Raw genomic sequence first — 16,617 nt, forward strand, 5'->3', positions numbered from 1 at the left:
AACCCGTCCAGTTGGTGGCGGCAACACACATTTTTGGGTTGTAGCCCGCCACAAAACCCACAGAAGTAGAAGACTCTTATTCTGAAGGATTCCAACGATCCGTAACCTGGAAGTACTTAGTTATTTTTGCCTGCTTCGTAGCGGTATTGATACCTAAAGCAATACAGCTAGCTAATCAACTTGAATTATCAAAAAATGTCTCAAATACGGTTGTTGAGGGTTTTTCTCAACGAGAGATTAACAGCTGCTGCTGAGGATATATTCGGGGTCGTTGAAAAAACGGTAGCAGAGTATCAGGAGGAAGTCGTCCGTCTACAGAGGCTGCTCGACATTGTTCTTCAACCTGAGATAAACATAACCAGAGCAGGTAGGCTAACGATAGGCAAAGAGGAAGAGAGGCCCAACTCGGCGGAAAATCGGTCTACCTCCAGCAGGTGGCATTTTTTCGTTGTTTCGCCCACCAAGCAAGGAGTTTTTTTGTATGGAGATCAATGAGTCGAATTTGGTCAACAAAAAAATTAATGGCTTATTTGCTACGTGAGGTTTATTTGATCGAATAGAAGTTTCGTAATGCTTCATTTGTTACGAGTGTACTGATATAAGTAGGACACGTCACATCCCGGCAACTGAGAAAAAACACTTTATATCGGAGTTGTATCGAGATGGCTATGCATATTCATAGTATGACCCATGGGGCGGCGCGCAATTGGCCCAGCGTTGCGTTGCGTTGCGTTGGGTTGGGTTGGGTTGGGTTGGGTTGGGTTGGGGAGGGGAGGGGAGGGGAGGGGAGAGAATGGCCGGCAGGGATGTAGCTCAGTTGGTAGAGCATGGCGTTTGCAACGCCAGGGTTGTGGGTTCGATTCCCACGGGGGGCCAGTATGAAAAATAAAAAAATAATGTATGCACTCACTAACTGTAAGTCGCTCTGGATAAGAACGTCTACTAAATGACTAAAATGTAAATGTATGAGGCAAGTAGCATAGCATGTGAGGCCAGTCATGGCCTACCTACATAACATTTTCTTCATTAGACCTGTTCTTCTAAGAAAGTGAAATAGAGCCCTAGACGTCACTTCCCTCCACTTTCTGCCCCCCCACTACACCACCCAAGCCCTAACCCCGTCCAGCCTCTCTAACCCTTTCACACAATCTCTCCCATCTACGTCATACAATTCACAAAATATCAACACATGCTCCACCGTTTCCTCCACTAAACACTCCTCACACAGACCTGTTTCATGTCTCCCTATCATCCACAACGTGGCATTCAAACCTGTGTTCCCAAACCGTAGTCTACACAACTTCCTCTCTCCTACATCCCATACTCCCCACCTCTTCCTCAACTGACCAGTGCACAAGATAAAATTGCCTCCCATTATTACTAGCATCCCACTCGGGCCCTTTTCCCCAGATCAAGGTCTTGACTTCCCTGCGGCCCAGCGAGATCTGAATATCTACCCCCTCTCTCCTCACTGCACTCTTAGCCACCACATCAGCCTTCTCATTACCCTCCACACCCACATGGGCGAGAACCCAGCAAAAGCTTACCACCACTCCAATCCCATTAACAGCACCATCATCTCCACAAACAAGTCTCCCCTATCTGACCTGCCCGTCTTCACACTACTCAACACTGAAGCCGAATCAGAGCAGATCACCACTCTGAGTGGTTTCAAGGAAGTTGTCAATGAAGTGTGTTTGTGTTTATACAGGACCTCTCGCCTCCACCTACTGTCAACCAATCATGTCAATGCGGAGCTATACATTGTTACAAAATTTGGAAACCACACGCCGATGCGGTACGGAGCTCAATTTGGCCTCTGCAGGCCTCCGGAGGCTCCGCAATTGCGTCAGACCCTCTATACGGAGCCTCCAATCACATTTTCGGATCAAGCATAAATAGGCTTTTAAGGAACCAAACTTTACCATTACTCTTAAAGGTTCAGGGACCTTATGTTATTTTCAGAGGTAGACTGGCTCTGGCAGCCAAATCAGCCAAATACTCCATCTAAACGTAAATCGATTCTCAATTGCGAAACGGTTCTAGAAACATAAAGCCCTTTACGTTCATATCACATCATTATAAATTCACAAATGCAAAATACACACTTACTGTACACTGTTTTAACCGGCTTTATCACAGTTGCAGCCAACAGTATTTTTCAATGACAACACATTTCTGGCGGTCTTCTTCCGTTACACACAGGTGTTTTAGCATGCTAGATAGCTAATTAGCACAGGTGGTCCCTCTGTCTTCTGTAAACACACGCTGTAACATGGAGACATGGCCATGTGGGAACACTAACCCTAACCCTATAAAGGTGTGTATCAATTTAACCTTTTATTATTATTTCTTGCTGATATGAAAGATAAGGCCCTTATGCTTCCATAACCGTACCGCAAGCGATGTTAATGTTCAGCGTCAGGGTACTTTATTTTTTTAAATTTAAATGTTTAGGGTTAAAATGATTAGATTATTATGAGTGTACTGAAAACACTTCATATCGGAGTTGTGCCTGGTCGTCACGAGTTGCCACAAAGTCATAAACCCCGCCCGCCTATTTCTAAAATGTATCTTCTTATAATGTGATTTTAAACTTAACCCTAACCACACAGCTAACCTTATGCTAGCCATAACCTTAAATTAAAACGTTTTGTTTTCATGAATCTTTACGATATAGCCAATTTTGACGTTGTGGCTGTGGTAACTAGTGGAAACCGTTGTGCCTGTTGTTCATATGCGTATCTGCCCTCTCATTGGTAGAAGGGTCCCACCTGATCTTGCCTCCTCCCGACTGCCTTCTGTTTTTTAAGTATATTTTTGTTTCAATGTTAGAGCGGCCACTACAGTATCTGGTCAATATAATGGATAATCTGTGGTGTAAGAAACCGACGACAATGAGACAGCCGATAAGGAGGAGGTCAGAGACCTGGCAGTGTGGTGCCAGGACAACAACCTCTCCCTCGACATCAGCAAGACAAAGGAGCTGATCGTGGACTACAGGAAACGGAGGGCCAAGCAAGCCCCCATCCACATCAACGGGGCTCTTGTGGAACTTCAAGTTCCTCTGTGTCACTAAGGACCTATCATGGTCCAAACACACCAACACAGTCGTGAAGAGGGCACGACAACGCCTCTTCCCCCTCAGGAAGATCCTCAAAAAGTTATACAGCTTGACTGGCTGCATCACTGCTTGGTATGGCAACTGCTTGGCATCCGACTGTAAGGCACTACAGAGGGTAGTGCGTACGGCTCTGTACATCACTGGGGCCGAGCTCCCTGCCATACAGGACCTCTATACCAGGCGGTTTTAGAGGAAGGCCTAAACATTTTCAAAGACTCCAGCCACCCAAGTCATAGACTGTTCTCTCTGCTACCGTACGGCAAGCGGTACCGGAGCGCCAAGTCTGGGACCAAAAGGCTGCTGAACAAATTGCTACCCGGACTATTTGCATTGACCCCCCTTTTTGTTGTTGTTGCACTAACTGTCTTGCACTGACTCTATGCACACTCACTGGACTCTACCTACACACTCACACATATTACACTGACACTCCAACACACACATTTACACACACACACACCCACACTCACCCACTACATACGCTCACACACACATGCACACACACAAAACACACACACACACATTGAGGCCTCCCGAGTGGCGCAGTGGTCGAAGGCACTGCATCGCAGTGCTAGAGGCGTCACTACAGACCCGGGTTCGATCCCAGGCTGTGTCGCGACCGTGAGACCAATGAGGCGGCGCACAATTGGCCCAGCGTCGTCCGGGTTAGGGGAGGGTTTGGCTGGCCGAGATGTCCATCGCGCTCTAGCGACTCCTTGTGGCGCATGCACGCTGACTTCGGTCGCCAGCTGTACAGTGTTTCCTCCGACACATTGGTGCGGCTGGCTTCCGGGTTAAGCGAGCAGTGTGCCAAGAAGCAGTGCGGCTTGGCGGGGTCGTGTTTCGGAGGACGCATAGTTCTCGACCTTCGTCTCTCCCGAGTCCGTCCGGGAGTTGCAGCGATGGGACAAGACTAACTACCAATTGGATCTCACGAAATTGGGGAGAAAATAATATCAAAATAAACACATGCATATTGATGCCACAGACACACTTTCACACAAGCTGCTGCTACTCTGTTTATTATGTATATTGATTGCGTAGTCACTTTTACCCCTACCTACATGTACAGTGCATTCAGAAAGTATTCAGACCCCTTGAATTTTCCACATTTTGTTACGTTACAGCCTTATTCTAAAATTGATTAAATATATTTTTTCCCCTCAAATCTACACACAATACCCCATAATGACGAAGCAAAAACAGGTTTCTATAAATGTTTGCACATTCATAAAAATAAAAACAGAAATATCACATTTACATAAGTATTCAGACCCTTTACTCAATACTTTGTTGAAGCACCTTTGGCAGTGATTACAGCCTCAAGTCTTCTTGGGTATGACGCTACAAGCTTGGCACACCTGTATTTGGGGAGTTTCTCCCATTCTTCTGTGCAGAGCGTCGCTGCACAGCTATTTTCAGGTCTCTCCAGAGATGTTCGATCGGGTTCAAGTCCGGGCTCTGGCTGGGCCACTCAAGGACATTCAGAGACTTGTCCCGAAGCCACTCCTGCGTTGTCTTGGCTGTGTGCTTAGGGTTGTTGTCCTGTTGGAAGGTGAACCTTCGCCAAAGTCTGAGGTTCTGAGCGCCCTGGAGCAGGTTTTCATCAAGGATCTCCCTGTACTTTGCTCCGTTCATATTTGCCTCGATCCTGACTAATCTCCCAGTCTCTGCCGCTGAGAAACATCCCCACAGCATGATGCTGCCTCCACCATGCTTCACCATAGGGATGGTGCCAGGTTTCCTCCAGACGTGATGCTTGGCATTCAGGCCAAAGTGTTCAATCTTGGTTTCATCAGACCAGAGAATCTTGTTTCTCATGGTCTGAGAGTCCTTTAGGTGCCTTTTGGCAAACTCCAAGCGGGCTGTCATGTGCCTTTTACTGAGGAGTGGCTTCCGTCTGGCCACTCTACCATAAAAACCTGATTGGTGGAGTGCTGCAGAGATGGTTGTCCTTCTGGAAGGTTCTCCCATCTCCACAGAGGAACTCTGGAGCTCTGTCAGAGTGACCATCGGGTTCTTGGTCACCTCCCTGACCAAGGCCCTTCTCCCCTGATTGCTCAGTTTGGCCGGGTGGCCAGCTCTAGGAAGAGTCTTGGTTGTTCCAAACTTCTTCCATTTAAGAATGATGGAGGCCACTGTGTTCTTGGGGACCTTCATTGCTGCAGACATTTTTTGGTACCCTTCCCCAGATCTGTGCCCCGACACGATCCTGTCTAGGAGCTCTACGTGTGTGCCTTTCCAAATCCTATCTAATCAATTTTAATTTACCACAGGTGGACTCCAATCAAGTTGTAGTAACATCTCAAGGATGGTCAATGGAAACAGGATGCACGTGAGCTCAATTTCAAGTCTCATAGCAAAGGGTCTGAATACTTATGTAAATAAGGTATATCTGTTTTCGCTTTGTCATTGTGGGGTATTGTGTGTAGATCGATGAGGAAAACATTTAATTTAATCCATTTTAGAATAAGGCTGTAACGTAACAAAATGTGGAAAAAGTCAAGAGGTCTGAATACTTTCCGAATGCACTGTACAAACACTACATGACCAACAGTATGTGGACACCTTCTCTTTGAACATCTCATTCCAAAATCATGGGCATTAATATGGAGTTGGTCCCCCCTTTGCTGCTATAACAGCCTCCACTCTTCTGGGAAGGCGTTCCACTACATGTTGGAACAATGCTGCGGGGACTTGCTTCCATTCAGCCACAAGAGCATTAGTGAGGTCGGGCACTGATGATTAGGCCTGGCTCGCAGTCGGCGTTCCAATTCATCCCAAAGGTGTTCGATGGGGTTGAGGTCAGGGCTCTGGGCAGGCCAGTCAAATTCTTCCACACAGATCTCAACAAACCATTTCTGTATGGACCTCGCTTTGTGCATGGGGGCATTGTCATGCTGAAACAGGAAAGGGCCTTCCCCAAACTGTTGCCACAAAGTTGGAAGCACAGAATCGTCTAGAATGTCATTGGATGCTGTAGCATTAAGATTTTTCTTCACTGGAACTAAGAGGCATCCGCCAAACCCAGATTTGTCCGTCGGACTGGCAGATGGTGAAGCGTGATTCATCGCTCCAGAGTCCAATGTTGGCGAGCTTTACACCACTCCAGCCGACGCTTTGAATTGTGCATGATGCTCGGCCATGGAAACCCATTTCATGAAGCTCCCGACGAACAGTTATTGTGCTGATGTTGCTTCCAGAGGCAGTGTTGCAACCGAGGACAGACGATTTTTACACGCTTCAGCACTCTGCGGCCCTGTTCTGTGAGCTTGTGTGGCCTACCACTTTGCGGCTGAGACGTTGTTGCTCCTAGAGGTTTCCACTTCACAATAACAGCACTTGCAGTTGACCGGGGAAGCTCTAGCATGTTTCTGAGGACGCATGACTCGACCTTCGCCTCCCGAGCCCGTTGCAACGATGAGACAAGATAGAAATTGGGGAGAATAAGGGGGTAAAAAAATAAGAATAAAAAATGTGTCATTGATGGAGTACTGTGGATACCAATATCCATGTGAGTCTCCCAGGCCCTAACCCATTCATAGATGCTAACTACCTTTAGCACCTATTGCCGATAGTATCTTCTGGCCAGGGGAGTTTTGTTAAGAGCCCCGAACGCTTGTTCTGACTGCTAAAACACGGCACGTTTTTTGAAACATAAGTAACGTATCTTTCATATTACTACACACCTTTTTATAGGGTTAGGGTTCCTACACGGCCATATTTCCATGTTACAGGGGGCTTTATGTTTCTAGAACCATACTGCAATTAAGAATCAAATCAAATTTTATTGGTCGCATACACATATTTTGCAGATGTTATCGCAGGTTGTCACGATCGTTGAACGGAGTAGACCAAGGCGCAGCGTGATGAGCGAACATACTTTATTATCTTTAGTGATAACACAAACAAAACAATAAACGATAATGTGACGTCCTAGGTTAAACACAACCAACACGGAACAAACCAAAAGGAACAAGATCCCACAACTACTGTGGGTAAACTGGCTGCTTAAGTATGGCTCCCAATCAGAGACAACAAGCAACAGCTGATACTCGTTGCCTCTGATTGAGAAACATACTGGCCAACATAGAAAACACAACTCTAGAATACCGACATAGAACAAGAACACATAGAAATCTACACACCCTGGCTCAACATATAGAGTCCCCAGAGCCAGGGTGTGACACAGGTGCAGCGAAATCCTTATGTTTTGAGCTCCAACAGTGCAGTAATACAAAACAATACAAAACAATACAAAGAAAGAAATTAAGAAATATCAGAACGAGCAATGTCAGTCTGGAATATAAATATACAGTATATATACAGTATGTATGATGGTGTGTATAGACAGTATAGGAATAGAAAAGGTGTGTACAGCAGTAGTTATATAGGATGAGCCTTGACTAGAATACAGTATATACATATGAAGTGGGTTAAACAGTATGTAAACATTATTAAAGTGGTCAGTGTTCAATGACTATGTACCTAGGGCAGCAGTCTCTAAGGTGCAGGTAGAGTACCAGGTGGTAGCCGGCTAGTAACAGTGACTAAGTTCAGGTCATGGTACTGGGCAGAGGCCGGCTAGTGGTGACTATTTAACAGTCTGATGGCCTGAAGATAGAAGCAGTTTTTCAGTCTCTTGGTCCTAGCTTTGATGCACCTGTACTGTCTCCGCCTTCTAGATGGAAGCGGGGTGAACAGGCCGTGGTTCGGGTGGCTGAGGTCCTTGATGGTTTTCTTGGCCTTCCTGTGACACCGGGTAATGTAGATGTCCTGGAGGGCAGGCAGTGTGCCCCTGGTGATGCGTTGGGTTGACCGCACCACCCACTGGAGAGCCCTGCTGTTGCGGATGGTGCAATTGCCGTACCAGGCGGTGATACAGCCTGACAGGATGCTCTCTGCATCTGTAGAAGTTTGTGAGGGTCTTAGGGGCCAAGACTATTTTTTATTGCCTCCTGAGGTTGAAGAGGCGATGTTGCACCTTCTTCACCACACTGTCTGTGGATCGACCATTTTCAGGTTGTCAGTGATGTGTACGCCGAGGAAGTTGAAGCTTTTCACCTTCTCCACAGCGGCTCCGTCGATGTGTATGAGGGCATACTGTCTCTGCTGTGTGCTGAACTCCACAGTCAGCTCCTTCGTTTTTGTTGACATTGAGGGAGAGGTTATTTTCCTGGCACCACTCCACCAGGGCCCTCACCTACTCCATGTAGGCTGTCTTGTCGTTATTGGTCATCTGTAAACTTGATGATTGAGTTGGAGACGTGCGTGGCCACGCAGTCATGGGTGAACAGGGAGTACAGGAGGGGACTGAGCACGCACCCTTGTTGGGCCCCCGTGTTGAGGATCAGCATAGCGGAGGTGTTGTTGCCTACCTTCACCACCTGGGTTCGGCTCGTTAGGAAGTCCAGGACCCAGTTGCACAGGATGGGGTTCAGACCCAGGGCCCCAAGCTTAGTGATGAGCTTGCAGGGCACAATGGTTTTGAAGGCTGAGCTGTAGTCGTTGAACAGCATTCTTACATAGGTATTCCTCTTGTCCAAATGGGATAGGGCAGTGCGATAGCGATTGCGTCATCTGTGGATCTGTTGGGGCAATATGCAAATTGTAGTGGTCTAGGTTGTCGGTTAAGGTGGAGGTGATATGATCCTTAACTAGCCTCTCAAAGCACTTAATGATGACAGAAGTGAGTGATACGTGACGATAGTCATTTAGTTCAGTTACCTTCGCTTTCTTGGGTACAGGAACAATGGTGGACCTCTTGAAGCAAGTGGGGACAACAGACTGAGATAGGGAGAGATTGAATATGTCCGTAAAAACTACAGCCAGCTGGTCTGCACATGCGCTGAGGACGGGTATTTGGATCGCGTCTGGGCCGGCAGCCTTGCAAGGGTTAACACACTTAAATGTCTTACTCATGTTGGCCATGGAGAACGAGATTACAGTCCTCGTAAGTGACGGTGGTCCTCGTGAGCGGCTCGGTGGCTTTGTTAACATACTCTGTTTCACGGAATCATGGCTCTCTCTGGATATACTGTCCACGTCCATACAGCCAGGGTTCTCCGTACATCGTTCCCCTCTCTGGGGAAAAAGAAAGGTGGCGGTGTATGCTTCATGATTAACTACTCATGGTGTGATTGTGGTAACGTACAGGAACTCAAGTCCTTTTGTTCTCCCGATCTGGAATACTTCATCATCAAATGCCGACCGCATTACCTCCCGAGAGAATTCTCTTCGGTCATCGTCACGGCCGTGTATATTCACATTTAGATGGAGTATTTTGCTGTTTTTGCTGCCAGAGCAGATGTTTACAGCCTCTAAACAGAACATGTAAGGTCCTTGGACTATAAGGAGTAACGTTAGGCTCAATTAGTCCATTATTGGGCTACCCAGGCCCATGTTGTGCATCTAAGGGTTAAGAACATAAATTGTGGATGAATAATATTCAATGGTATTGCACCCTCAACTTTTTCCACTGATCCCTTCCCCAACATTAATGTAATCTGTTATTGTTAGCAATATTCATTACAAATAAAATTGTATTTATATTTTGAGATCTGGTTGTGGACTCCCTGCAGTGTCGTACCCACTTTGGGAACCTGCGGCTAACTCATTACGTTTGTCTAACTAACTCAACCTTCATTTTATAGGACATTGGAGCAATGTCAAAGGTAGGTATTTTTTTGACAAAGTTTAGGATTACAGTTAATGTATATTTGACTAGTAGAAGTTAATTATTGCAGGCGTACCAGACAGGGGGTAGGTCTACATGTCATTGACTTTTCTGTTTCATCCTTTCTCCTTTCCTCCAGACCTCCAGCAACTCACTCTCTCTGTCTGTGAAGAGGAGGTTCCCCCTGAGCAGCAGCACTGTGAGCAGGAGTGGAGCCCCAGTCTGGGGCAGGAGGACCCAGAGCCCACACAGATTAAAGAGGAACAGGAGGAACTCAGCACCAGTCAGGAGGAACAGCAGCTTCAAGGGCTTGAGACAGATACCATAGATAACATATTCACACCTGTCTGTGTGAAAAGTGACTGTGATGAAAACCCAACTCAGCCTTCACATCTCTATCAAGCCCAAAAGGAAGGAAACGGAGAGAGAGACACTCTACCCAATACTACAACTGAACAGATCAAAACAGAACCTGATAGAGAGGACTGCTTACTCACAGTCCCACACCACTTGTGTGTGTATAAAGACCCCAAAATGGCACCTTTCAAGAGACACGCTTACGATGCAGAGTTCAAGCTCAAGGCTGTCGGTCATGCAGTAGAATATGGGAATAGAGCAGCAGCAAGAGAATTCAACATTAATGAATCAATGGTACGGAAGTGGAGGAAGCAAGAAGATGACCTGCGCCAAGTAAAGAAGACTAGACAGAGTTTCAGAGGGAACAAAGCGAGATGGCCACAGTTAGAGGACAAACTTGAACAGTGGGTTGTTGAACAGAGAGCAGCAAGTAGAAGCGTCTCTACAGTCACTATTCGAATGAAGGCAACAGCGCTAGCACGGGACATGATCATCGATGAATTTCGAGGCGGTCCTTCTTGGTGCTTTCGTTTTATGAAAAGACGTAATCTCTCCATCCGCACACAAACTACCGTCTCGCAGCAACTGCCAAAAGATTACCAAGAAAAGCTGGTCACTTTCCGCGCATACTGCAAAAAGAAGATCACTGAAAAGAAGATCCGGCCAGAGCACATCACCAACATGGACGAGGTTCCACTCACCTTTGATATTCCCGTGAACCGCACTGTGGAGAAAACGGGGCCCAGTACGGTGTCTGTAAGCACCACAGGGAATGAGAAGTCATCCTTCACTGTAGTTCTCGCCTGCCAGGCTAATGGCCAGAAACTTCCACCCATGGTTATTTTCAAGAGGAAGACCTTGCCAAAAGAAAACTTTCCAGCCGGCATCATCATCAAAGCTAGCCCGAAGGGATGGATGGATGAGGAAAAGATGAGTGAGTGGCTGAGAGAAATTTACGTCAAGAGACCGGGTGGCTTTTTCCACACAGCTCCGTCCCTATTGATCTACGACTCCATGCGCGCCCATATCACCGATGCTGTCAAAAAACAAGTGAAGCAAACTAATTCGGAGCTTGCCGTCATTCCGGGTGGATTAACTAAAGAACTCCAGCCGCTAGATATTGGTGTCAACAGAGCGTTCAAAGCTAGACTGCGAGCTGCATGGGAGCAGTGGATGACAGAAGGCGAACACACGTTCACCAAGACGGGGAGACAGCGCCGGGCGACTTACGCCACTATCTGCCAATGGATCGTGGATGCCTGGGCTGATATATCAGTCTCAACTGTGGTCCAAGCTTTCACGAAGGCAGGAATAATCTCTGAACTGCCAGGCAACAGCAGCGACACTGACTCGGATAATGACGAGAGGGAGCCGGGCAGGTTGGATGCCGTAGTCGCCCAACTGTTCAATTCGGACACTGAAGAAGAAGAATTCGAGGGATTCGTGGACGGGGAATGAACTGAAAAAGTGAGCTTTACGTGTTATACGTAACTGAACAATGTTGAGTTATGCACTAACGTTTGATTTAGTGGTATCAGACTGTTTCTTTTACTACGTGTTTACTGAATCAGGGAAAAGTTCCCCTCCACGTTTGGGAGAAGAGTGAGCAAGGCTGGGAGATATTGTTAATATGCACATTAACGTTTGAACAACGTTACCATGGGAGTGAACGGAGTTGTCAGAACGCTTAATAAAGTTTGACTTTATCTGACTGTTTTGTTGACATTCCCTTTAGCACAGCTCCATCTAGTGGATGCATAACGCAACCCCAGTCAAACGTTTGACTGCAGTATCTTCTATTCTATGCGCCTTATAATCCGGTGCGCCCTATAAATGAAAACAGTTCTAAAATAGGCCATTCATATAATCCGGTGCGCCTTATAATGCGGAAAATACGGTACATAGAATCAGAACCAACCAGTGCTCTCAGCCTTTCTTTGCTGTAAATCCAGACTGTTCTGCAGCTCAGAGTGAAAACAGTCAAAGTGTCAGTGGTATGGAGACAGGAGGACCTCCACCAGGTTTTAAGCCGGTCATATCAAAGAGAACAAAGATGATGAAAGGACAAAGCTCCCATATCAATACTAAGAAATCCACAAAGTTGTCCCTCCTGAAATCACCCAGTCAAAGTCATGCTACTCCCTGTTGTTGTAAGGTGTGTGGCAAGTCTTTTCATCACATGGGTACATTAATTAAACACGTGCAAATTCATACAAAGGATAAAGAAAGTATTTGTGGTGTGTGTGGAAAATGTTTTCAGTCCACAGAAAGTATGACAGATCACCTCCAACCTCACATTGCAGATAGGTTTTGTTGTCACGTTTGTGGTAAAGGGTTCACCTTAAACAGTAATCTAAAAAGACACATGCGGAGCCACACAAGAGAGAAACCATATGGCTGTCATTATTGTGGCCAAGGATTCAGCACTGGCAGCACTCTGAATAGACACATTAGGATTCACACAGGAGAGAAGCCATTTTGCTGCCCTGATTGTGGCAAATCATTCACTCAGAGTGGACATCTAAAAATACACATGAGGACCCACACAGGGGAGAAATCACATAGCTGCCCTGATTGTGGCAAAGGATTCAGCATTGCCAGTAATCTGTCAGTGCACGTGAGGATTCACACAGGAGAGAAAAGACAAAAGGATTCAGCACTGGCACCAATCTAAAAGTGCACATGAGGACTCACAGGAGAGAGACCATACTGATGTCCTCATAGTAGAAAATGCATTTCCCAATCAGGTACATTGAATAACAATCAAACACACCAAGGAAGGACTGTAAATGTGTGATACTGGCAGTATTTTTCTAAATGATAGAACTCTGATAAAGTAACATGAAGAACAATCACAAGAGGGAGAAAACATGACAGTGTTCTGTTTGGGGAGAGGTCTGGAGACAGAAGATTGAGATGCACATTGGACAGTGCCTTCAAAAAGTGTTCATACCCCTTGACTAATTCCACATTTTGTTGTGTAATAGCCTGAATTCAAAATTGATTATATTGTTTTTTCCCCCTCACCCATCTACACACAATGCCCCATAATCACAAAGTGAAAACTTAGAAATGTTTGCAAATATATTGAAAATGAAATACAGAAATATCTCATTTACATAAGCATTCACAACCAAGTCAATACTTTGTAGAAGCACCTTTGGCGGCAATTACAGCTTTCAATCGTCATGGGTATGTCTGTATCAGCTTTGCACATCTGGATTTGGGGATTTTCTCAAGCTCTTAAATTAGATGGGGAGTGGCGGTGAACAGCAATCTTCAGGTCTTTCCACAGATTTTCAATGGGATTCAAGTCTGGGCTTTGGCTGGGCCACTCAAGGACTTTCACATTCTTGTTCTGATGCCATTCCAGCGTTGCTTTGGTTGTATGCTTGAGGTCATTGTCCTGTTGGAACGTAAATCTTCGCCCCAGTCTAAGGTCATTTGCACTCTAAAGCAGGTTCTCATCAAGGATTTGCCTGTATTTGGCTCCATTTATTGTTCCCTCTATCCTTACCAGTCTCCCAGTCCCTACCGCTGAAAAACATCCCCATAGCTTGATGCTGCCACTTTGCATTCAGTGATTTGTGAAGTGATGTAGAGACTGTTGTCCTTCTGGCAGGTTCTCCCATCTCACCCAAGGAACTCTGTAGTTCTGCCAGAGTGGTCATTGGGTTCTTGGTCACCTCCCTGACCAAGGTCCTTCTTGCCCGGTTGTTCAGTTTGGTCGGAAGGCCAGCTCTAGGCAAAGTCTGGGTAGTTCCATAGTTTTTCAATTTCCCAATGATTGAAACCACTGTGCTCTTGGAAATGTTCAACGCTCTAGAAATTGTTTTATACCCTTCCCCAGATATGTTTAATCACAATCCTATATTGGAGATCTACGGACAATTCCTTGGACTTAATGGTATACAGTACCAGTCAAAGGTTTGGACACACCTACTCATTCAAGGGTTTTTCTTTATTTTTACTATTTTTTACATTGTAGAATAATAGTGAAGACATCAAAACTATGAAATAACACATGGAATCATGTAGTAACCAAAAAAGTGTTAAACAAATAGAAATATATTTTATATTTGAGATTCTTCAAAGTAGCCACCCTTTGACTTGATGACAGCTTTTCACACTCTTGGCATTCTGTCATTCAGCTTCACCTGGAATGCTTTTCCAACATTCTTGAAGGAGTTCCCACAAATGCTGAGCACTTGTTGGCTGCTTTTCCTTCACTCTGCCGTCCGACTCATCCCAAACCATCTCAGTTGGGTTGAGGTCGGGGGATTGTGGAGGCCAGGTCATCTGATGCAGCACTCCATCACTCTCCTTCTTGGTAAAATATCCCTTACATAGCCTGGAGGTGTGTTGGGTCATTGTCCTGTTAAAAAACAAATGATAGTCCCACTAAGCCCAAACCAGATGGGATGGCGTATCGCTGCAGAATGCTGTGGTAGCCATGCTGGTTAAGTGTGCCTTGAATTCTAAATAAATCACAGACAGTGTCACCAGCAAAGCACCCCCACACCATAACACCTCCTCCTCCATGCTTTACGGTGGGAACTACACATGCAGAGATCATCCGTTCACCCACACCGCGTTTCACAAAGACACGGAGGTTGGAACCAAAAATCTCCAATTTGGGCTCTAGACCAAAGGACAAATTTCCACCGGTCTAATGTCCATTGCTCGTGTTTCTTCGGCCAAGCAGGTCTCTTCTTCTTATTGGTGTCCTTTAGTAGTGGTTTCTTTGCAGGAATTCGACCATGAAGGTCTGATTCACACAGTCCCCTCTGAACAGTTGATGTTGAGATGTGACTTGAACTCTGTGAAGCATTTATTTGGGCTGCAATTTCTGAGGCTGGTAACTCTAATGAACTTAACCTCTGCAGCAGAGGTAACTCTGGGTCTTCCATTCCTGTGGCAGTCCTCATGAGAGCCAGTTTCATCATAGCGCTTGATGGTTTTTGCGACTGCACTTGAAGAAACTTTAAAAGTTCTTGACATTTTCCATATTGACTGACCTTCATGTCTTAAAGTAAAGATGGACTGTCGTTTCTCTTTGCTTATTTTAGCTGTTCTTGCCATAATATGGACTTGGTCTTTTACCAAATAGGGCTATCTTCTGTATACCCCCCCTACCTTGTCACAACACAACTGATTGGCTCAAACGCATTAAGAAGGACAGAAATTCCACAAATTAACTTTTAACGAGGCACACCTGTTAATTGAAATGCATTCCAGGTGACTCCCTCATGAAGCTGGTTGAGAGAATGCCAAGAGTGTGCAAAGCTGTCATCAAGGCAAAGGGTGGCTATTTGAAGAATCTCAAATATAAAATATATTTAGATTTGTTAAACACTTTTTTGGTTACTACATGATTCCATATGTGTTATTTCATAGTTTTGATGTCTTCACTATTATTCTACAATGTAAAAATAAAGAAAAACCCTTGAATGTGTAGGTGTGTCCAAACTTTTGACTGGTGCTCTGACATGCACTGTCAACCGTGGGACCTTATATAGACAGGTGTGTTTCTTTGTAAATCATCTCCAAACAATTGAATTGGCCACAGGTGGACTCCAAGTTGTAGTGACATCTCAAGGATGATCAAAGGAAATTGGATGCACCTGAGCTCAATTTGGAGTGTCATAGCAAAGAGGTGTGAATACTGTAAATGAAATATTTCTATATTTCATTTTCAGTAAATGTGAAAAAAAATCGAAAAACATGTTTTCACTTTGTCATCATATGGTATTGTGTGTAGATGGTTGAGAATGTTTTATTTAATCCATTTTGAATTCAGGCTGTAACACAACACAATGTGGTATAAGTCAAGAGGTATGAAAACTTTCTGAAGGCACTGTATATTCCACCTGTGGGAGGAGATGTGCCTCAGGACACATCTCTTGGGTGAATAAAATATGACTGAATTACTGCTTGAACATAAGAACTCCCCATCACTGTCTAACAGAGCAGTTAGTGGATTTCTGGGCAACAGGAGTCCCTGGTCATTCGTTATAGGATGACACAACAGACATTTGAAACTATGTCCTCCATCTCTACATAAAATATGTTTTTGTCAATATGTTGAATTCTGCCACATTACATCTGTTTTCAAGTTGTTAAAGGGCAATTCTATGGTAACAGAATTACGCTGAGACTCAGACTTTTCACTTTAACGTTTATACCAAACAAAAACCATTGATTTCAATGTTTAACAAACCATAGAACTCTATGCACAAGGACCACTTTTAACAATTTCCACAGAAGATTTTACAAAAACACATTTAAAGGAAGAACTGTGCAGATTCAAAGTTTGGTAACAGAATAAAAGTAGTTTTCACAATATCAGTTACTTTGTATATCAGTTAGTGTCCACAGGAGCTGGAAGAATCCTACCATTATTATTACCTCTGAGCTTGATGCAAATATCCACTCTGAGGGGAAAATACATTTTTAATTT

The 16,617-nt window shown here is 45.0% G+C and overlaps 1 protein-coding gene across 1 annotated transcript; it reads left to right on the top strand.

The window, feature by feature from the left end:
• Positions 1–10,448: 10,448 nt before the first annotated feature.
• Positions 10,449–13,132, top strand: LOC121539970 (zinc finger protein 3 homolog). The gene is made up of 3 exons (XM_041848619.2): positions 10,449–10,490; positions 10,740–10,913; positions 12,025–13,132. Exons 1-3 carry the CDS (start codon positions 10,449–10,451, stop codon positions 12,829–12,831), a joined length of 1,023 nt encoding a protein of 340 aa, XP_041704553.2. The 3' UTR covers positions 12,832–13,132.
• The last annotated feature ends 3,485 nt before the right edge of the window (positions 13,133–16,617 follow it).

This window comes from Coregonus clupeaformis, chromosome 26 (assembly GCF_020615455.1).
Source record: "Coregonus clupeaformis isolate EN_2021a chromosome 26, ASM2061545v1, whole genome shotgun sequence".
Lineage (NCBI taxonomy): Eukaryota > Metazoa > Chordata > Actinopteri > Salmoniformes > Salmonidae > Coregonus > Coregonus clupeaformis.

Bases quoted from the DNA above. Each gene is read 5' to 3' on its own strand.
- LOC121539970 (XM_041848619.2), top strand. From the start codon at position 10,449: ATGGTACGGAAGTGGAGGAAGCAAGAAGATGACCTGCGCCAA. The intron at 10,491-10,739 runs GTAAAGAAGACT...ACCGTCTCGCAG, and splicing joins AAGAAGATGACCTGCGCCAA to CAACTGCCAAAAGATTACCA. The intron at 10,914-12,024 runs GTAAGCACCACA...CCATTCATATAA, and splicing joins CGGGGCCCAGTACGGTGTCT to TCCGGTGCGCCTTATAATGC.